We start from the raw sequence: 24,067 nt of genomic DNA on the forward strand, positions 1-24,067 counted from the left end.
AAGACACTGTGACTCGCACTATAGCTGTTGCAAGACGACTCGTTTCTCACTTCAAAAAAAGTGCAAAGGCGACCACAGCACTTGCAGAAAAACAGAAAGACATGACTATGATGACTGGGACTGCAGCATAGGGCTGGGCGATATAACGATAACGATAAATATCGCGATATATTTTAATAATCGATATCGAATATGGAAATAAAAAGAAATCGAAAAATCGCCTTTTTTTCTTTTTTTTTTGTGACCTGCAACAGGGCAGTTTTAAAACCAGAGACAGTGGACAGACTTGTCTTTCTTGCCTGCAACTTAAAGTAATGGCTTTGCTTGTCCAAATGACAATACTGACCAAATTGAGATTTATTTTTCTCTTGTCCATTTATTTTGTTTGCTTTCCAATTTAAAATACAGTTTGAAACCGTCTGTACACAGTAGGCTATGTGTGCTAGCAGAACTAGACTCCAGTCACGAGTCACGGTGCACATGTGCGGTGGTTTGTCCACCAAAAAAGCACCAAAAGATCGAAAATAAACTAGCAGAGCCAGAACTGTTCAACTCCCCTGGAGCCACAGCCAGCAGAGAAGCCGGTTTACTTTCGCTTTTAAACCAGCTGCAGCCTGAGAACTGGAGTGTGAGGGAATGTAACACTAAAGATGGCGGCAATGACAAAGAATAGCTGCAAAATAAACATACATCTGTTAAAAAAAAAAAAAAAAAAAAATTATAATTATAACAATTCGATAATTATCGATATTGAGAAATATGATAACATTATCATATCGTTATCGCGATATGATTTTTTTCCATATTGCCCAGCCCTACTGCAGCAGGCCATAAACTTGTGCAAGATGTTGCGACTCGCTGGAATTCCGCCTATATGATGCTGGAGCGCCTGATAGAGCAGAGAGTGCCCGTTGCTGCTGTGCTGTCAGATTTAAGTGTCAGCAAAAAGTCAGATGGTGAACTTGACAACACAACAGCCAAGTGGAGAACAGCAGAGGACATAGTCAATGTTCTCAAGCCAATGATAACCCTGACAGAGCTTTTGTCGCAGGATAAGAACGCATCACTGTCCGCTAGGGGTGGACGGTATAAACGGTATACGGTATAAACGGTATGAATTTGCTCTACGGTATGGATTTTGACTATACCGTCTAAACCGGTAGTGCAGCTCTAAAATACCAATGACGTCATGTAACCACAGCGCGACTATTTCACTCGCATTTGCCCCTAAAAATAGATAGAATTAGTCATAGATAATAGATATGTGCGAACTGGAAAAAGTTATTTAGGAGGCTTCGCGCAGTGGGCGTGCCAGCCCCTCCCGCACGCATGTAAACACGGATCTAGTAGTCTAGTGGGACGGGACACGGGAGCTCAGCTGTCGGCGGCGTCTCCCTGAGCTAACGTTAGCTTAGCTACCGTTACAAAATGACCCAGTCAACTATTCACTTTTAGTTTAATACATGATGAGGCATTGTCTAACCGAACGGTATCTAGTCGGCCAGCTACCGATAGCTCCTGACATCAACAAACGCTCCACAAAGTCTAGTAGAGAGAGACGTGTGTGTGCTACCTGTTAGCCGTTAGCTCACGTTAACGCGAGTTAGTTCACCGTTCAAAACAAAATGTCCCATTGAACTAAATAATTCACTGAGGCGTTGTATTAACGTTATATATCCGGCTTAGCCGGATAGCTCCTGATATCAATGTCTTATAACACTGATTCGATGCGTATTCGAGCTGAGGGCTTGCTAACGTTATTCCAATATAATAGGGTCCAGGTGCAGCGCCGGAGAATCCTGGCCGTAGCTCTGCTCGAGGCTACTGAGTATAGGTCCAGGTGCAGCTCCGGGGAAACCTGGCCGTAGCTGGAGGCTACTAGAGTACACACAGACAGTGGAGCTTGTTGCGTGGTGGCGATGTCTCGCAGATAATACAAGTACAAGTCTAATTATATAATATATATATTTTATAAAAAAAAAAAAAATTATATAAAATTAAAAAAAAAATTTATCAAAAACGATGATACCGTGATATATACCGTTACCGTCTATGCTTCAAATTATACCGTGATATAAATTTTAGACCATACCGTCCACCCCGTTCCGATGCTCATAAACATTCAGAAACGGCACCTGGTCGTGCGCGATGATGACAGCAGGGTCATTAAAACCCTTAAGACAACACTGACCCAGGAGATTGACAGACGATGGGATCTCAAAAAGCCACTCCTGACGAGCAGCATTTATATCCAAGCTGCCGTTCTTGATCCCCGTTTTAAGAAGCTTTCTTTTTTCACAGATGAGAAAAAGGAGGAGGCTTATTCAGCAGTGGAAAATCTAGCGGAGAGTCTAGCAGGCAGGCCTGTCCGAGAGGAAAGCCATGATAGTGACCTCGATGAGCTGCAGGAGCAGCGTGAGCCCACCACCACAGCCCCCCCAAAACAGAAAGAGAAGGACCTGGTGGTGTCAATGCTGATGGACAATGATGATGAAGAGGAGGAGGAACAGCCAGCCGAAGATAACAGTACGAGGATGGCTTATTACATAAAGGACTACACAAAAAGCAATACAGGACCACTGGAATGGTGGCAAAAGAACGAGGACAGATACCTGAAGCTGTCAAGAGCCGCAAAAAGAATCCACAGCATCCCATCCACCTCCACTCCGTCAGAGAGGATCTTCTCTAAGGCAGGTTTTATTATCAGCAAAACACAGAGCGCACTTCTCCAGGGAAACGCGGACAAGTTGATTTTTCTCGCACACAACTTGAGAAGACTCAACAAGCGGACACAATATCAGTACAAAAGAAAAGAAAAAGAGACTAAGCTGTTCTAGGCCTACTTATTTTGTTATTTTAATTAGCCTTACAGCAATAACTATTTATTTTACGAGTTATGACTCGTAAAATAAATAGAACAAAATAATTATTCATTATTTTAGAGTTATTTCGTTGTGTTATTATTGCTGTATTATTATTTCTTATTTGATTATTGTTTGTTTTATTTATTTGGCAGGCTTAGCTTATTCTAAATTGAATGTGCAGGGGACACAGGCATTCTGGCTTAATAGGCTCAGGCTGTGTCATAAATAATTAAGTTAACAACTGTCTTCTTTGTTCTTTGCCGTATATTGTGCAGCCAGTTGGTCTCTAAGTATTTTTGTTTGCATTTTCTTTTATTCTTCTTTGTGAGAAAGATATTTAGTTAGTCGACTAATGTTCGAACAATGGAAAATTTTGTCCTATCAGGGTGCTTTCTCACTCACCATCGGGGTCGAATCAGCTCCGTACCGTCTCGTTCCGTCTTTGGATGCGAACCCCCCCCCCCCTCTCCCCCCTCTAGTTTGTGTACACACTTCAGTCTTGGTTCGCTCCGGGTTCTGTTTACGGTTTGCGTTTTGAGCGTGTACGCTTGCCGTAGGCGATGATGTCACGCTCGAAAATGTAAACACAGGAAGAGTGATAACACGGCGGTGGAGACTGGATGCTGATATAAAATAAACAAATAACCAATAAATATGAAGTTATATTTGAACCTCTGTTGTCAAGCCTTGTCAATATAACCCACCCGCTTTTCTCACGAATGGATGGTGTTGTAGAGTCCGCTTTTGAGCGTTTCCCAGGGCTAACGCTAAGCTAACGACTAACGCTAGTTAGCTTAGCCTATTACTAGTAACATTGCTCGCATCAATTATATTGAATGTTGGGCACCACTGGTCTATAGAAATAAATGCATTCGAACAAGAAAGTATAGTAGACATAGCAATGGCAAACGCTAACGCTAAGCTAACGGCTAGCGCTAGTTAGCTTAGCCTGTTCAACAGCTAACATTATCCCATCGCTCGTGGCAATTATATTGCATGTCATTGATCTACTGGTCGACCACGGCCGACTGGTTGGGCACCACTGGTCTAATAGAAATAAATGCATTCGAACAAGAAACCAATGTATAGACATAGCAATGGCAAACAAAATTGCCAGGCCTAATGCGAGCCATGGAAGTGCTGTGCTTTGTAACATGGCTTCATGTTTTCATCCACTGAGCTGTGAGGCTCCACATGCTTGTTGAGGTCTGAACTCGCAAATTGCCCATAACTATAGTTTTTGTGGGTATTGTCCCGTTGTTGCTGTGTGGTTTTATCTGCCCAAAATTCAAGCAAGCATGAAAGCATTACAGTAACTCCACTGACACATGCCTCCTCTATTTGAACGACCACATCAAACAAGAGGTGGACGCGGGCAAATACTGCGGCATGGTCATGCTGGACCTACAAAAGGCCTTCAACACTGTCAATCACTCCATTCTAATGGACAAGCTAAAAGCAATTGGTTTTGATAGCTTATCAGTGAGCTGGATGCAATCCTACCTGGAGGGGAGAGAACAGATGGTAGAGGTAAACGGTACTCTATCCCCGCCCCTCACAGTGAGCTGTGGTGTTCCACAAGGAAGCATACTAGGACCGCTACTCTTCCTAATTTATGCAAATGACATGTCGTCAGCCTGTGACTGCAACTTGTTCCTGTTTGCGGACGACTCAGCCCTGCTGGTCTCTGACAAGAACAAGTTGCAGGTTGAAAAAACCCTCAGCTCGGAACTAGGCAAAATCTGCATATGGCTCGCTGATAACAAACTATCATTACACATGGGCAAAAAAGAGTCCATTCTCTTCGGTTCAAATAACAAACTCAGCAAGACCGACGGCTTCTCAGTTACAGTGGGTGACAATATTGTCACAAGGAAAGACGAAATTACCTACCTGGGTTCCATCCTAGAAGCAAATCTTTCCTGTGACAAAATGGCATCCAATGTAATAAAAAAAGTCAACCAACGAACTAGATTCTTGTACCGGATCTCCTCTCTGGTAAACAAGAATACCCTGAAGACTCTGGCAGGAGCACTCATTCAAGGGTACTATGACTATGCGTGCACCTCATGGTACCAAAGCACCTCAAAGGCGCTTAAAACAAAATTACAAACATCACAAAACAAACTGGTCAGACTACTACTTGACCTGAACCCCAGAACCCACCTCACCCCTGCCCACTTTGACAACCTAGGATGGCTTAGAGTAGACGACAGAGTACAGCAACTTGCAATGGGCCTGGTCTACAAGATACACTATACGACCGGGGTGCCCATGTACATGTCAAAATACTTCCCAAAGGTCAGTGAATACCACAACCACTACACCAGAGGAAGCTCAACAAATCATGTTAAACCCAGATTCGGCTCAAACAAGGGACTAAACACGTTTCGCAATTATGCCACAACAATGTGGAACGCCCTACCCAAAGCTGTAAAGGAATGTGAATCCCTGCCCACATTCAAAACCGCTCTTAAAGAGCACCTACGGGAGGCTGCAATTCGAAACTGGTCACGTAAATGCCCAAAACCCCCACCACCTCCTAATAGACAGTCTCCTCCCCACCGCATGTATATATTCCCTCCCCGCCGTATGAATATTTCTCTCCCACCCACCCACCCCCTCCTAATGTACAGTCCCCTCCCCATCATATGTATATACTCTGTCAGGATCTAGGGGTAACAGTACTGTATATTGGAATACCGTTTATGTCACAAATGTATCAGTACTAAATACCTATATGTCCCTATGCCATAAATGTCATGTATGTTGTGTATGTCATAAATGTCTATATGAATTGAAAATGGGGGACCCTGATGGAAACAAGACAAACGTCTTTCTCAGGTCTGTATCCCCTTAACAATTGTATGTATTGAGCCGTACTGTATTGTACCCATTCTGCAATCTGTTAAATAAAGTTTTCATTCATTCATTCATTCATTCAGTGTGTGTCACGCCCCCCACTCCCACTGGCCCGCACCCGAGACCACCTATTTCATCGGTCCAGGTTCAGCGCCCCTGGGGACCAATCAGCGGGGGACAGGGACGGGAGGGGGAGCGTTCTCACTCAGACGGACACACCCTTTTCTGGTTCGACCCGGCGCTGATTCGACCCCGAATGGTGAGTGAGAAAGGGCCCTCAGAGTCGACCATCCAAATCCTTAGTCGGGGACAGCCCTAGTACTAGTATGCATGTATTAGTATGTGTATATGTATATGTATACTAGTATGCATGTATTAGTATATATATGTGTACTAGTATGTGTGTATCAATATGTATATGTGTACCAGTATGTGTATTATCTGTAGATCACATTCTCCTCCCTGGTCACAGATGGGAATGTCTAGAGAGGATGGTTAGCCAGCGGGTACATGTGTACTAGTATATGTGTACTAGTCTAGTATGTGTGTATTAGTATGTGTACTAGTATGCGTGTATTACCTGTAGATCACATTCACCTCCCTGGTCACAGATGGGACAATCTAGAGGATGGTTAGCCAGCAGGAACTCCATGACTCCCTCTCTAAACACACGAAGACAACATCATCTCTAAACACACGAAGACAACATCATCTCTAAACACACGAAGACAACATCATCTCTAAACACATTAACCTCTTAAGCCTGAGTGGTCCGGTACCAGAATGATCTCACACCATAAATCCATCTCTACAGAATGTATGAATTAATGTTGCGTTTTTCCCCCCAAATGTAGCCAAGAGTAAAGACCCTAACCCTAACCCAGTACCTATCTTTAGGACATAGTATTAAATAGGGGTGGGACGATACATCGATCCAGATCGATATATCGATCTATTATCAATAATCAAATAGGATCGATGCAACGTAAAAAGATCGATTCATATTGGGATACTGTTATTTTGAAAATCCGGCGAGTCATATCCGCCCAGTAGCTCTGTACAGCACAGCAGGGCTACAGATGTACGATGTACTCACTTTTAGCTATTATGTTTGTTTTTGCTACTTTTTTATTTAAAGCAACACTGGCGGGTACGTCATACGACCGTCAGACACTTATGGACCTGAACCCCGGGCTCAAAGAGGAGTTTGGAGACACTTTTGACCTAGAATGGCCAGCAGAAATCAGACGGGAGGATGGCGGCAAAGAAAAGAACAAAGGCGACGGCAGGAGAAGACACAGAGGGAGACGAGGAGGTATCAGATTGAGACTAAAAAGAGCTGCTTACCGCCCAGCAATTCCATCCATCTTTCTGGCGAATGCCCGTTCGTTGGAGGGTAGGATGGATGATCTGAGAGCGAGGGTCCGGTTCCAACGGGAGATGAGACATCAACATTATATGTCTCACAGAGACATGGCTCACGTCGACGACCCCAGACAAAAGCGTCTCTCCCTCGGATGCCTTCACAGTCTTACGTGCAGATCGCAACGCTGGCTCAGGAAAGACCATCGGCGGCGGAGTCTGCCTCATCACGAACAATTCCTGGGTTAATCCCGAGGGGGTGCAGGTCCTCTCAAACTCGTGTTCGCCGGACTTGGAACATCTTTCTATCCTATGTCGTCCGTTTCACCTCCCGAGGGAGTTCACAGCAGTCGTCATGACTGCCGTGTATATTCCCCCACACGCGAATACGGGCAAAGCGCTGGGCGAATTACACGATCATCTCAACAGTCACCAGATCAAACACCCAGACGCAGCGATGGTAGTGGCCGGCGATTTCAACCAGGCCAACCTGAAGAAAGTGATGCCGTCCTTTTTTCAACACATCACTTGCTCCACCAGAGGGAAGAACACACTCGACCACTGCTATTCCCCGTTCAAAGCGGGTTACAAGGCAGTAGCCGCTCCGCCATTAACGGGGTCCACAAGCTCGAGCGATCATGACTCCATCTTGCTATTTCCGGCATATCAACAGAGATCACGTGACGCCGTCGTGTCACGTGAGATAAAGAAGTGGACCGACGAATCAGAGGCCACGCTCAAGGACGTGCTTGCAGACACGGATTGGGATATGTTCATAGGAAGTGCCAGTGACGTCAGTGAACTAGCAGACATAGTGGTGTGCTACATAACAACAATAGCTGATGGTATTGTCCTCAGGAAAACGGTGCGGATTTTCCCAAACCAGAAACCGTGGGTGGATAGCACTATTAGAGCAGCTCTGAACTCTCGTACCACCGCCTACAACCTGGGTAGAGAGTCAGGAAACATGGAGGAGTATAAGGCTTCAGTCTATACTCTACGCAAAGCTGTCAAACTTGCTAAGAGGACATATGCTGACAAACTGGAGACACAAATGGCACAAAACGACACAAGAGGATTATGGCAGGGACTGAAGACAATAACTGACTATAAAGTCAGCGCCCCATCAATGGGGAGCGACGACGCCTCCCTCGCGGACAAGCTCAACACCTTCTACGCTCGGTTTGGTGTAGACAGTGGCGCTGCCGGCTCTCCGGCTAGTGACGTCACTGGCGCGCCGGCTGTTGTGGAGGGGGGGGGGCAACCGCGAGGGGGGGGGGACGCTCTCTCGTTGTCGGAACACAGTGTGAGAAGAGCATTTATGCAGGTGAACACCAGGAAGGCTGCTGGCCCAGATGGCATAACAGGACGTATACTCAAGACCTGTGCCAACCAGCTGGCCCCTGTGTTCACCGCCATATTTAATCAATCACTGGCGGAGTCAGTGGTCCCTGCCTGCTTCAAGAGGTCTACCATCATCCCTGTGCCGAAGAAACCCTCCCCAGCATGTCCAAATGACTACAGACCGGTGGCACTCACCTCTGTGGTCATGAAATGTTTCGAGAGGCTGGTCAAGGACCACATTTGTGCCTCCCTCCCCAGTGATATGGACCCTATGCAATTTGCATACAGGACAAACAGGTCCACCGACGACGCGGTCTCCCAGGTACTGCACAGCACCCTCTCGCACCTTGACCGTCAGAAGGGGGGCTATGTGAGACTGTTGTTCATTGACTACAGCTCAGCGTTCAACACCATAGTCCCCACCAGACTGGTGGACAAGCTGATCGAGCTAGGTCTGAGCTCCGCCCTGAGCGCCTGGGTACTGGACTTTCTGAGCGAAAGACCCCAGGCGGTCAGGGTGGGGGGTCAGACCTCCAACACCATCACCCTGAGCATCAGGTCCCCCCAGGGCTGTGTTCTGAGCCCCCTGCTGTACTCACTCTACACACACGACTGTGTGGCCAAGTTCAGCTCCAACTCCATAGTGAAGTTCGCAGATGACACGGTGGTGGTGGGGCTGATCTCGGACAACGACGAGAAGGCCTACCGGGAGGAGGTTGAGGTACTGGAACGCTGGTGCCAGGACAACAGCCTGCTCCTGAACATTGGCAAAACCAAGGAACTGATCGTGGATTATAGGAGAGGACAGCAGGAGACACACACACACCACTGATGATAAACGGGGCTACCGTGGACAGGGTGAGCAGCTTCAAGTACCTGGGGGTCCACATCTCAGAGGACCTGACATGGTCAACACACATAGGCACAGTAGTAAAGAAGGCGAAACAGCGTCTCTACCACCTGAGACAGTTAAGGAAGTTCAGAGTATCGGGGAAGATACTCCAGTCCTTCTACTCAGGAGCTGTAGAGAGCATCCTGACCGGAAACATCACTGCCTGGTATGGAAACAGCACGGCACAGGACAAGAAGGCCCTACAGAAAGTGGTGCGCTCAGCCGAGCGTACCACGGGTATTGCACTACCCCCCCTGCAGGTTCTATACAACAAGAGGTGCAAATCCAGAGCCTGCAGGATAATGAAAGACCCTCACCACCCCAATAACAGCCTGTTTCAGCTGCTGAGGTCAGGCAGACGCCTGCAAATCCCAGCTACTAGGACAGAGCGGCTTAGGCTCAGCTTCTTCCCCCAGGCCATCAGAGCCATGAACAATGTACATTGAGTGCTCAGAACATTGAACTGTCCACACACAAGCACACATGAACACACACACGACACGCACACTGTGCACGCTCACACACGAGCAGCCACTTAACACTTTAACATGAGCGGGCACACACTCATGTCGCACACACGCACACTTATGGCCAAAGGAAAGGACACTTTAAATTAGAATAACAGGAACAGTGTATTGCACTACCAAAGCTAACTAGCATGTCACACATGCGCTGTAAATAACTATGTACAGATACCGAGATGTCACTCCATGTTACCTGCTACCTGTTACTGCACAATGTTGTTTCTTCTTTTGATTCTATTATATGTACCACTGTATTGCACATCGTTGCGGGCAAGACCACCCGCATTTCATTGTATACCTGTATGCCGTGACAATTAAAACTCTTGACTTGACTTGACTTGAGCGCCTATTTTGCGACCCGATATAAGTCTGTGCAGTTTTTTCCCCGCAACGGGTCAAATGCATCCAACATGCTTTTCATCGTCGCCATTCTTTTATGCCCACATCGCGTGGGCAGACCTAAATTAACCTTACGTTAGCTGCTTAAGCTAACTAAGCTAAGCAGCTAACCGTGAGAGAACAGGAGCGAGGAGAGGGGACTGGGGAAGGAGGAGGAGGGGGGGGGAGCAGTCTCCCTTTCTGTGTGTGGGGACTGGGGGAGGGGCATTCTGTGTGTGTGTTTGAAAAGACCAGATGAAGTCAGGAGTATTATTATATTGATAGTATTTACTGAGGATGGACAGATAATGTTGATATTTAAACATGAATACATAATAAATGTATTTTTTATTTGATTTGATTTGATATCTTTATTTCGAACATGCAATGAATACAAACAAATAGAGCTGCCGCGGTATCGGTATTACCGCGGTATCGCTGTTACATCATGCCCACCGCAGCGTTGGGCTGAATACCGGCATCACCGCTGTTTTTTATTATATTATTATTATTATTACGCTCTCGTTGGGCTTGCGGCTCTGCAGATATACCCTACTTCTCTGTCGAGATTCCAAGCGACCCTATTGGGTACCAGAAAAGTCACATGAAACACTGCAGACCACAGATTGGTCAGAAGAGATACGCGAAGTGCTTTTACTTCCTGAATCTCAGCCATGAGCCATTGATCAGAGCTCAGTCACAACACGGCTAATAGTACGTTAGCTCCCACCGGAGACCGGAGTGGATTGCCGTCGCTCCTCAGGGAACGAGGCATAATGATTTTACTGCAACGAAATGTTATAATAAAAGCCCTTCGTTCTATACACTTGTCTGATTGAAAACTTTATTAACAGACCGCAGAATGGGTACAACTCGGCACGCTCTGAGCAAAGAAAGGAACTTAGATATTAATTTAGTAACGCTTGCCTTGCTATGGTCCGGTAAATACGAACGTGTAACTATACTAACGTTAATGCCACAAATCGAATGCCTTTGTAATCATAAGTAGTAACGTTATAATAATAATAAGAAGAAAGGGTCGGGGGGGTAACCGGCGGGCGCGCCGCTACCACTCCTGCCTGCGACACCTAGTGAACGGCGCACGACCAGAGGGGAGACTTCGAATCCGTGTTTCACTTTTAATAACGAATGCGTGCTTGCCGAATCCCAAACAATATTCATGCTGCAAAGTCATCCTCTAAAGATAGACATTTAGACTAGAGGCAGGCTATATGCTATAAAGAGTAGACTACTACTAAAAAAAAAAATGCATTCAAACTTTTTTTTTTAATTTTTTGTGTGCGTGCGGTAAAAACCGCGGTGGTAGGAAATATTTTGCAAATTTGTGCGGTAAGGAAATCATCAATACCGCGGCAGCTCTACAAACAAACAATAACAAAAGCAAAACACAACTCAATCTACATGTTCGAAAAGGAGTAGGAAGAAGTATACACTTATTTAATCCTACCCCTTTTCCACTACTCAAATGAGTGTACTATTTTAAAACATAAAAAAGAAGAAAAGAAATATACCGGTATATACCGGTATATATATGCAAAACGAAAAAACGAAAAACTATATATGTAAAACATGAAAGAAATTAAATAAAAATTTAAACACCCGTGATTATCAAGTCCCTTCCTCATCCATGTACCTCGTGAACATCATTTCCTTATACATCAGTTTGAATTGTCTCATGTTTGGACATTGCTTTAGCACCACATTTAGACTGTTCCACAGTTTCACTCCACATATTGAGATGCAGTGTCTTCTCATGGTAGTGCGTACATTAAGCACTTTTAAATTGAGTTCTCCCCTCAGATTATAACCCCCCTCCCTATCAAAGAACAGTTCTTGAATGTTTCCTGGAAGTACATGACCTTTTGCTTTATACATTAATTGTGCCATTTTAAATTCCACAAGATCATTTAACTTGAATGTTTTTGACTTTAAAAATAATATGTTTGTGTAATCACGATAACCTGCAATGTGAACTATCCTTATGGCCCTTTTTTGGAGTATAAAAAGTGGTTGTAGTGTAGACTTATAATTGTTTCCCCAGACTTCAGCACAGTAATTTAAATATGGTAAAACTAGTGAACAGTAGAGAATGTAGAGTGATTTTCTATCCAGAATGTGCTTTACTTTACTCATGACTGAAATGCTTCTTGACAGTTTAGATTGGACATGTTTTATGTGTATTCATGATCATCATGCAACATAAAACAATTGTAGGAACAGTTTGGGAGAGGGATGGGTTTTAGGTTGCGTGTTGTGAGTTCCAAAACATTTTACTTAAAGTTTAAAGCTCAATATATAAAACTGTGGCACTTTACAGTGAACGGGAGGTCAATTTGTATTAAAAACAATAGATTGTTTTTCATTTAAATGTCTGGAAGAGCTCAAAAATAAAAACGTCAATTGATATTTCCGTAGCCTTTTTTTAGTTGATCTAAATGTGACTGATTGTGTTAAATGGGCACATAATATCATCTCATATCGATCGCAGGCACCTGAATTGAATCGTATCGTATCGTGGCAGACTTTGTGATATCGGCAAATATCGTATCGTTGTCCAAAGAATCGATATTGTATCGTATCGTGATGAAACTGGTGATTCCCACCCCTAGTATTAAACAGTACCTAATATCTTTAGGACACAGTATTAACCAGTACCTATCTTTAGGACACAGTATTAAACAGTACCTATCTTTAGGACACAGTATTAAACAGTACCCATCTTTAGGACACAGTATTAAACAGTACCCATCTTTAGGACACAGTATTAAACAGTACCTATCTTTAGGACACAGTATTAACCAGTACATATCTTTAGGACACAGTATTAAACACTACCTATCTTTAGGACACAGTATTAAACAGTACATATCTTTAGGACACAGTAGGGCTGCAACTAACGATTATTTTGGTAGTCGACTAATCTGTCGATAATTTTTTCGATTAGTCGACTAATCTAACGATTATTTCTGTCACACCCTCCATCTCTGCTTCCTGTGGGCGCGGCTACTTTTCCGGGCTCTTAGCTGGGGGTATGTCTGGGAGTGCTTGCATTCTTTCATTTATTTGCATTTATTTTAAATTTGTTGGACCTTATGGTGTTCTTGTTCTGTTCTTGACTTATTGTTATGTTTTCTTCTTGACTTGTTTAAAGAAGACTTGTACGGCCCATGGGGACATTAACGTGTGTTGTCGGGCCTTATAAATAAATTTGATTTGATTTTATTCGATTCTTAGCTTAACATAACAGACCGACAGTAAGTTTGGGGGAACTAATGGGATAACTGGGGTTGCAACAAAAGTGCAACTAGGGCTAAAAACACAATGAAATAAAATAATAATAATAATAATAAATAATATATCCTTCTTAGCAGACTTCTTAGCTTAACATCCCAGGGAACTAATGGGATAACTGGGGATGTTGTTTGCTCCTGACAAGTCTCAATGTCTGGGGTGATGGTAGACAAAGCAACTCTGAGGTCATGCTCAATGTCAATCTGTTCCTCTGCTTCGTCTTCAGCTGGACCAGAGCTGAGAAGCCACTTTCACAAAAATAGGTAGTGGGGGGGAAAAAAAGTATAAAAAAATCAAAAAAAAGAAAAAGAAAATGTACAACGCATCAACGCAAAAATTCTGCGTTGACGAGTTTTTATGATCGACGTCGTCTTTAGGACACAGTATTAAACAGTACCCAATATCTTTAGGACACAGTATTAACCAGTACCTATCTTTAGGACACAGTATTAAACAGTATCTAATATCTTTAGGACACAGTATTAAACAGTACCTATCTTTAGGACACAGTATTAAAAACAGTACCTATCTTTAGGACACAGTATTAAAACAGTGCCCATCTTTAGGACACAGTATTAAACAGTACCCAATATCTTTAGGACACAGTATTAACCAGTATCTATCTTTAGGACACAGTATTAACCAGTACCTATCTTTAGGACACAGTATTAAAAACAGTACCTGGCTTTGCGCGTCTTCTCAGAGTTTGTGAGGATGTTCCAGCCCTTCATGACCGGCATGGCACACGCTGCCACCGGCTACAAGAACAGACATATATATGTATATATTACATTATATCATATAGATAAACATATAAACATTATTATACACACACACTATATATTGTATATTACATTATGTCATATAAATATTATTATACACACACGCAATATATATTGTATATTACATTATGTCATATAAACATATAAACATTATTATATATACACACACACACTATATATATTACATTATATTATATATGGCACAGTTTGCCATTCACTGGGACAATGTCATTATTATAATACGCTATATATAATATAAAGGACCAGACATATTATTATATCATATAAAATAAACATCATTATATATACTAAATATTATATATACATTATATATGGCCACTGTCTGTGAGGTGTCGTTACCTTGGGTGCTCTCTCTATCTCCACCAGACACATCCTGCAGTTTCCTGCTACAGACAGACGCTCATGATAACAGAACCTGGGAATCTGGACCCCCATCTTCTCACACGCCTGGACAGACAGAGAGAGAGACACAGACACAGACAGACGGATAGATACAGACATATAGACAGAGAGAGAGACACGGACATATATACAGACAGACATACACACAGACAAACAGGGAAAGTTGTTTAAACAGTTTATTGAGACAAGGATCTGAAAGGCAGGCTAAGAAAACAAGTGCTTCACAAAATCAGTAACAAAATCATGTTATTAAAGCCAGATGTTTATCTTATATTCAGGTGAAGCTTGCTTCAGATGTTTATCCTGACATGGAGCTTTCCTGAAGCTTCAGGTGAAGCTTCATGTCAGGATAAACATCTGGCTTTAATCAAAGACTAATTCATTGTAGGTCAGTAAGGTCACAACATGACGCCAGTTAGCCAGGACTCTACTGTTGGCCCATTGCATGCTGGATAAATTAGGTTTAGCTCTCACCTGGAGCACAGTGGTCCCAGGCTCCACCTCGACCGGCTTCCCATCGACAAACACCTCCACCATGTTACTGGCTGCTCGCACTGAGGTGTGCACTGAAGAAACACACAAGTAACACCTCCACCATGTTACTGGCTGCTCGCACTGAGGTGTGCACTGAAGAAACACACATGTAACACCTCCACCATGTTACTGGCTGCTCACACTGAAGAAACACACAAGTAACACCTCCACCCTGTTACTGGCTGCTCACACTGAAGAAACACACAAGTAACACCTCCGCCATGTTACTGGCTGCTCACACTGAAGAAACACACAAGTTATCACTGTGTGTTGTCTATGTTGTAGGATGTCTTCTGGTAAGATGTGTTTTGTGGTGTTGAGAGAGAGAGAGATGATTAGAATGTGAAACAGCAGATTGTGGCAGACGGACCACTTGGAACCACGTCAAGTAAAAGAGAAAAAACAAACATGGCTAACCGGTTTTCATCTGGTTAATGACACAGCAGATCAAAATAACTGTTATGCACATCCCTAACACACACAGGTTATTACTGTCAAGTAACACATTCACTGTGTTACTGCTGCTTCCACTGAGGTACGCACTGAGAAACACACACACACACACGATAAGATATGTGTTTGAGATTTAACCTCGAGTGCTTTCTTGGCTCACTTCCAACTATAATTGTACTTCACACACACACACGTATAACGAATGATGTATATCACTCCGGTTAGGGTACCTTATGTATACTGCACCTGTGTATACTGTATACTTTACTTACTCATAGTATATATTTAGATTCTAGTGTTTATTGCAACCATATTTATTGTAATGTACTGTACAATATAACTGATAGGGCATACTACTACAGACTCATCTGCACCTTTGATCACACTGCCTACTTGCTCAGATGTGTATATTCAGAGTTAATTAGTAACTGCCCCCCCCCCCCCCATGCTGCTATGATGCCTGAATTAAACGTCTCTCTCGCTCCCTCCCTCCCTCCCTCTCTCTCTCTCCCTCCCTCCCTCTCTCCCTCTGAACAAAACCTTCTCTCTGGTGGGGGTCACGACCTGGTAATCACACTGGTGAAAACTTCTGTGGGACACGACACCCAGAGACACGTGCAGAAGAACGGTTGCAGACAGCTTACCGGTGGTTGAGGGAGCCAGGCTTCCTTTGGCCGCCCCAGCAAGGGCCCTGCCGACGGCTGGCAAACGCAACATGACACTGGAAACAGAAAATACCGCACCGGTCAGGAGATGGAATGCATCGTAGAATTAACTAGCATTGAAATCACAATAGCTGCAACCTTGTGTGATAGGCCAATCCCACCGACACGCCCCCTTTTGTAAAATGTGCATGTCAATACACACTTGACCTCCATGCCACCTTTCATCCTCCCGGGGGTGAAACCTGTGGCCACCAGAAAGGGAGTATGATTGTGCCATTTATGTGGGTTAGGATTTTTTTTTTGTGTTTCACGCCATATCCGGATCGCATGAGTAATTATGGGGCCAAATTTCCGTTCACAGTGCTTGATTGGTAGTTTAGTGTATGCTATGTCCTTCAGTCTATGTGGGGATACTATGTTTTCTTCTAATTTTCTCCAGGATACTAATGCTTGGGGGTCAAACCATGTTGTCAATGGTCTTAATGTGTACGCCTTAAAATATTGGAAAAAATCTGGAACTGCCATGCCACCATCTGCTTTATTTCTCTGTGCGGTGGATCTTTTTATACGTGGTGGTTTGTTATTCCAAATAAATTTGTATGTGGAGGAGTGTAATCTTTTCCAGTAACCCTCTGGAGGGGGTAACGGTAGCATTGAACTGAAGAAGTTGATTCTAGGTCCAAATAAATTTGTATGTGGAGGAGTGTAATCTTTTCCAGTAACCCTCTGGAGGGGGTAACGGTAGCATTGAACTGAAGAAGTTGATTCTAGGTAGTACATCCATCTTAACTATTGATATCCGTGCTTGTACTGTGTTTTTAAGTTTTGCCCACCTATCAAGGTCGTCTTTGATTTTGTTTTGGATTCTTGTGTAATTGTGCTTCACCGTTTGTCTTATGGTGGGGAATATTTCCACTCCCAAGCATCTAAAATGTTTTACCATCGGTATCTCTCCTGGGAGGGTTATATCTTTTTTTGCAGTGGTGTTAAGTGGAAGGAAAGCCGACTTCGGCCAATTTATCTTAAATCCCGATAAATCACCAAAGTTCTCAATCAACTTGAGCAGATGAGGCAATGTGGTGTTGGGGTTTTGCATGAACAATATTACGTCGTCCGCATATAAACTAATTTTATGTTGTGTGCCCTTGATTACGATTGATTCTATGGATTGGGATTGTCTTATATATTGTGCTAAAGGCTCTAATGATAGATCGAATAGTCCGGGACTAAGAGGGCAACCCTGTCTGGCTGAGCGTGATACCGGAAAGATTTTGGAGATGATTGTACCTGTTGTAATCATGGCCGATGGGTCTTTGTATAATACTTTAATCATATCAATGAATCCTTTTCCTAACCCCATCCTTTCTAATACTGCCCATAGATACGACCATTCCAGCCTGTCAAAGGCTTTCATAGCATCCAGGGACAGCATCGCCTTAGGTATGGTGTCATCCTTGTCGGCATCTAGTACGTGCAGTATTCGTCTTATGTTATCAGTGATCAGGCGGCCTCTTATGAAGCCAGTTTGGTCCGGGTGAACTAAAGATGTCATATGCTTTTGTAATCTGATGGCTAATACCTTAGAGTACAGTTTGATATCGGTTCCGAGGAGGCTTAAAGGTCTATAACTACCGCACTCGTTGGGGTAGTTATCAAAAACGCAAGCTGAATATTCGTATAGTCGGTCTGGACGAGTCGGTGAGCTGCGCACACCCTGAAGAGTTTGCCACAGAATTACAGAAAATCTTGGGACCAGAGATCCTTCCTAAAGTACCAGAGGTGGAACAGTGCTACAGATTGGGGACCCGATCCAATGACAATAACGTTAAGCCCAGAGTGATATTGGTTATCCTGCGCCAAGTCAGAATAAAAGAAATTATTATTCGTGAAACTCGCAGGATGAAAGGCAATCTGAAATACAAGGATATATCAATACACTGCTTTGAAGATTATTGTCGTGAGGTAGTGGACCTGCGAGCCAAGTTCAAGACAGTGATGTCTCAACTCTATCTGGAGAAATACAGACCCCTATTAATATACCCTGCAATACTTCGCATCGTCGATAAACAAGGAGCAAGGGTTTTCCTCAACTCGCCTGAAGATGCAGCCAAATACATGTCAGCACAACACGCAGGATAGTGTATAAATGGCCTTTTAATCTCTGTTATGCATGGACACCATATAGTATAAACTTTATTGAACCAATGATTTGGGGCAGAGAGACCTATGAGCTCAGAGTTATTGAATGTTTTCCCCGTCGGGCTTCTATTATTGCGGACATATTGGATTCAAAATTGGAACACTCCAGAACATACTGGAACATTCGAACACTGTAAAAACGACATATTGGAATAATCGAGAACATCTAAAGCATTCTTTGATATAGGGAACATTCTGGAATAACAGCAATACGTGGCCAGACATACTACCAGAAGCCCTTCGGGGGAATAACCAACAGCATCTAGCTGCAGAACCACAGAATCATCACAGCAGCGGCCGGCTGGAATAACATTCTTCACAACGTATCATCGCCCACCCCTGGCCAGGGGAAATGCTGCATATACGTATTTAAAAACTGCTTTTTATTAATTGGAAATATTTCCACTACTTCTCCAATTTATACTTTAGATGTTTAAGCATAGCAAAGCTCTTTTAAGATCTAAGTTAATGTTCTCTTCCTTTTACTTGTTTTTTTTCTTCTGTTTTCTCTGATTTATTGAGGTTCTCTTTTCAGTTCAATACCTCCATATTATTCATGGGTTATTATAAATCACACAAGTTCATATAAAATGTAAGTGATCAGGGCATGATAATTGAAGCTTATTTTTGGTCTTTATTTTTAGTTTTATCTTATTTAAATTTTTATTTAACGGGAAAGTGGCCAAGCCACAGTCGACATTCTACTTATGGTAGAATTTAGAGTGTTAGATCCTATGGTACACATAGGAATGTTAAGGATAATTGGATCATTCTGGGATATCCGGTGGTGTAAGGGAGGGAGTCATACGCAAAGGTTGTGTTCATGGGAGGGGAGGGAAGGGGATTTTTATTTGTATATATGTATGTTTTTAAGCTCGGCTCTCAACGGGACCTCACTAGTTGGATGTATATCTATTATTGCCTCGCACTCCAGAAGCATTACCAAAAACTACACTACAACATGTATAGATTATGGCTAGTTTGAATATAATGATCTGGAACACCGGGGGAATAAATAACCAACTCAAACGCAAAAGCGTGCTCACACTGATGAAAAAAGAACATGTGGACATTGCTCTGCTAAGCGAAACGCACATTCTAGAGAAAGACATAGATAAATTAGCGGACAACACATATCATAATATTAGTCACTCTTCTATTGGTACGAGAACTCGGGGTGTAGCCATAGTCGTTAAACGTAAGTTGAATATTGTATTAAAGGGAGTATGGTCTGATGTAGAAGGTCGGATAACTATAGCTAAGATTGTACATAAGAACAGGAAAATAGCGTTGGTAGCGGTATACGCCCCAAATGTGTACGAAGAGGATTTCTTCACTACACTAACCAATGCAATGTTAGACATTCCCGATTACTCATTTATAATAGGTGCGGATTTTAATGCCATCTGGAACCCAAGGATGGACAAATCTTACCTCGCCTTTTCCAGCGAACAAAATAATTCATCTAAGGCATTAAAGGATTGGTTGAAGATTACAGGTGTAAATGACTTATGGCGATTACTTAATCCCACAACCCGAAAGTACTCTTGTCGATCTGCGAGACATAACACATTATCCAGAATAGATTATGTCTTTGCATCACAGAGACTATTTGATAATTATGAAGTGGAAATGATACCCAACGCACTAACAGATCACTGTTATTTACTCCTTAAAGGAACATTTGGTATACTATCCTCCCGAGCCCCAAGATGGCGATTTAACTCGATGCTGCTTAATAACAAGGAATTCATTACACAACTCAAAGAAGCTCTTATAGTATTCCAACGGGAGAATGCAAACTCGGTGCAAGACCCCAGAATAATATGGATGTCGGTAAAGGGAATGATCAAAGATTTCACTGATAGATTTCACTGATAGGCAGAGAGGGTAGGGGAGGGGAAAAGGGGGGCGACGGGTTGGAGGAGGGTGGTTATGTGTAGGGAAGGTTAAATGCTAGGGAGAACAGGTAGGTTTTGAGACAGGATTTGAAGGTGGAGAGTGAGGGCGAGTCTCTGATGTCTGAGGGAGAGTGTTCCAGAGTCCATATATGTTGTATATTTCCAGAGCTTTATTCCTTGTTGCACCATACACCATACTGAGACACAACATACAGCATGACAGGAAGTACTAAATATCTGTCTACAAGCAGAGGGTGGTATTGACTGATAGTGCCATCTAGTGGTAAGGTAAAAGTACTGTATTACAACACTCCCACTCAATTTTACAATGGCATTAAGTGCCTTTAAATAATATTACAGAGCCATGCCCTCATTCATAAAAAAAAGAAACATCAAGAAAAAAATATCTTTAAACAACAACAACAAAAAATACTTTCTCTTTTTACAATGCTTTTACTGGAACTCTTTTTCACATTTTTCAGACTTGCTTTGACCAGGCAGCGTTCGGCGTTCACCTGTCAAGCACAAATAACCACTCTATTTAAATAGGAAAAAGTCCAATCTCTCCCCTAAGGTACTCAAACTTCTGTTTAGTCAGTGGCTTGGTAAAGATGTCTGCTTTCATGTCATTTGTTGGACAATATTGCAGTTCTATTTGCCCATTCTGCACACATTCACGGATGTAGTGGTAGCGAATGTCTATGTGTTTTGTCCTGGAGTGATTCACAGGATTCTTCGCGATTGCGATGGCTCCTTGGTTGTCTTCCAGGATCACTGTGGACGTAGCCTCCACTCCGAGATCGCTCAGTAGTCGTCTCAGCCAGACACCTTCTTGAGCAGCTTGACTGAGTGCGATGTATTCAGCTTCTGCTGTTGAAAGTGCAACTGTTGCCTGTTTCTTGCTAAGCCAGCTCACCGCTCCTCCACACAGTAGAAAGATGTTGCCTGTTGTTGAGCGGCGGTCATCCTGATCACCAGCCCAGTCAGCATCTGAGAATCCAATCAAAGCTCCAGAGTCTGACTGCTCATACTTGAGAGCAAGGTTCACTGTCCCTTTCAAGTATCGAAGTATCCTCTTCACAGCAGTCAGATGTGAAGCATCTGGATTTGCATTGAACTTTGACACAGCACTCACTGCTTGAGCTATGTCTGGTCGTGTGGCCATTGCAGCATACAGCAGACTTCCTACCATTGACTGATAGGTATGTTGGTGCACTGGCTTACTGACACCATCACTTTTCCTCAATTTGACATTGCCATCAGCAGGAGTTGCTACAGGATTTGCATCATCCATTCCATATTTCTGAAGAATGGTTTCAATGTACTGCTTTTGATGAAGAAATACACTGTTCTTATTTCGGATCACTGAGACGCCCAGGATATAGGAGAGCTCACCCATGTCTTTCATCTTGTAGCGCTCCTTGAGAGCCATTTTCAGCTCGTTCATGCTCTCAGTCGACTCCGTTATCAGAATGAGATCATCAACATAAACTGCGAGTATTTCAAGCTGTTGTCTTGATCTCACAAACACACAGGGGTCTGATGTGCTCTGTTTGAATCCAATTTCCATCATGAACTGTGTGAAAGCCTTGCTCCAGCAGCGGGGAGACTGCTTCAGTCCATAGATCGATTTATTCAGTTTGCATACCAGGTGTTCCTCCCCTGGTTTGATGTAGCCCTCTGGTTGCTCCATGTAGATTTCCTCTTCCAGGTGTCCATTAAGGAATGCAGTTACGACGTCCATCTGGTGCACCTGTAGATTGTTTTGAATAGCAAAGGACAGTAGTGTACGAATAGAGCTGAATCGTACCACAGGTGAAAATGTTTCATCATAGTCAGCACCATACAACTGTGAGTAGCCCTTGGCGACAAGTCTGCATTTGTATCTCTCCACTCGTCCATCACTGTGATGCTTGACTTTGAACACCCATCTTGATCCTACTGTCTTCCTTTCTCTTGGTAAATCCACTAAGTCCCATGTCTCATTTTCCAGCAGCGACTCATATTCCAAATCAGCCGCCTCCTGCCATTCCTTTGCATTAGGACTCACCATTGCTTCTTTCAGTGTGATTGGCTCTGTCACACGACACATATTGGCATGATGATCAACAGTCACTGTATCAGCAAAGTCATCATATCCATATCTCCTTGGAGCATTTCTGATTCTGCCGCTTGTTCTGACAGTGCTATCGACCTCATCATCTTGTGTTTCACACTCCTCTGTTTTAATGATTATTTCGTTCTTCACTTCACGTGTTTCACTCTCACCTGTTTTAATCGTCATCTCGCCCTTTACTTCCTGTTTACAGTTGAAGTTTGATTCATCAAAGATGACATCTCGACGGATTAGAATTCTCCTTTTCTCTTCATCATACAGGCGATAACCCTTGGCATTGTTTGCATATCCCACAAAACGAAGCTTCACAGCCTTTTTGTCCAGTTTCCTTCTCTCTGAATCTGGGATATGTGCATAAGCAACACAGCCAAACACCTTCATGTGACTCATGTCAGGTTTCTTTCCATACCATCTCTCATAGGGAGTCTCTTGCTTCAGGACAGATGTGGGCAGCCTGTTCTGTATGTAAGCTGCGGTGGCTACAGCCTCTGCCCAGTGCATCTTCGGCAACTTAGCATGTGACAGCATGCTTCTAGCTGCTTCAACTAATGTCCTATTTTTTCTTTCTGCAACACCATTTTGCTGTGGTGAGTGAGGTACAGTCATTTCATGGTGGATGCCTTGAGCTTTCAAATATTCTTGAAACTCCTTTGATGTGTACTCACCACCATTGTCTGTTCTCAGCCTCATGACACTCTGCCCACACTCATTTGAGAATGTTTTCTCAAATTCCTTGAATTTGTGTAACACCTCATTCTTCTGTTTCAGAAAGTATACCTTGCAGCATCTAGAGTAATCATCAATGAAAGTCACAAAATATTTTGCTCCACTTACAGATTCAGTCTGCATGGGACCACAGACATCACTGTGAATCAGCTGCATCTTGCGTTTGGAACGGATTTCTCCAATCGACTTGTATGGCTTTTTAGCCAGCTTGCCTTCCACACATCCTTCACAGAAGGGAACCTCTTTCTCTGCAGAGAAGTCCACTCCATTCACCAGATACTTTAGTTCCTTCAGCTTGGTGGTGTGACCAAGGCGCTGGTGCCACAGGCTGGCTGCTACTGATGCACTATGACAGACAGATGAACTTCCTTCAACATCCAGCTGATAGAGCCCATCAGCTCTTTGTGTTCCCATTCCATGAAGAGTTCTATCTTTTCCACGTATGTAGCAGCGAGACTTCCTGAACTGCACTGTATTTCCTTTCTTGGTAGCAGCTCCCACTGAGAATAGATTCCCAGATAGCTTTGGAACATACAGCACGTCATACATTGTGACTTTTTTTTACATCACTTGATTTAAAAGTCATTTTCATGTTGACATGTCCAAGTCCTAGGGCTTCAACCACCCTGCCGTCACAGAGTCTCACAGACTGTGCTTTTGAGAATTGCTGGTATTCTTGAAGAACCTTTTTATCACATGTCATGTGTTTTGATGCTCCAGAATCAATTAA

At 43.3% G+C, this 24,067-nt stretch overlaps 1 protein-coding gene across 1 annotated transcript in view; it reads right to left on the reverse strand.

Moving 5' to 3' along the window:
- ndufs1 (NADH:ubiquinone oxidoreductase core subunit S1) overlaps window positions 1-24,067 on the reverse strand; it is an 81,334-nt gene that overhangs the window by 50,752 nt on the left and 6,515 nt on the right. The window contains exons 2-6 of the mRNA XM_084328148.1: window positions 16,375-16,451; window positions 15,218-15,309; window positions 14,681-14,788; window positions 14,220-14,296; window positions 6,307-6,388 (exon numbers count right to left, since the gene is read on the reverse strand). Of these exons, the coding sequence (XP_084184274.1) occupies window positions 6,307-6,388; window positions 14,220-14,296; window positions 14,681-14,788; window positions 15,218-15,309; window positions 16,375-16,447 (432 nt within the window). The 5' untranslated portion in view covers window positions 16,448-16,451. The remainder of the gene's footprint in view (window positions 1-6,306; window positions 6,389-14,219; window positions 14,297-14,680; window positions 14,789-15,217; window positions 15,310-16,374; window positions 16,452-24,067) is intronic.

The sequence above is a fragment of the Notolepis coatsorum genome, assembly GCF_963971535.1.
Source record: "Notolepis coatsorum genome assembly, chromosome: 1".
In the NCBI taxonomy this organism is placed as follows: Eukaryota; Metazoa; Chordata; class Actinopteri; order Aulopiformes; family Paralepididae; genus Notolepis; species Notolepis coatsorum.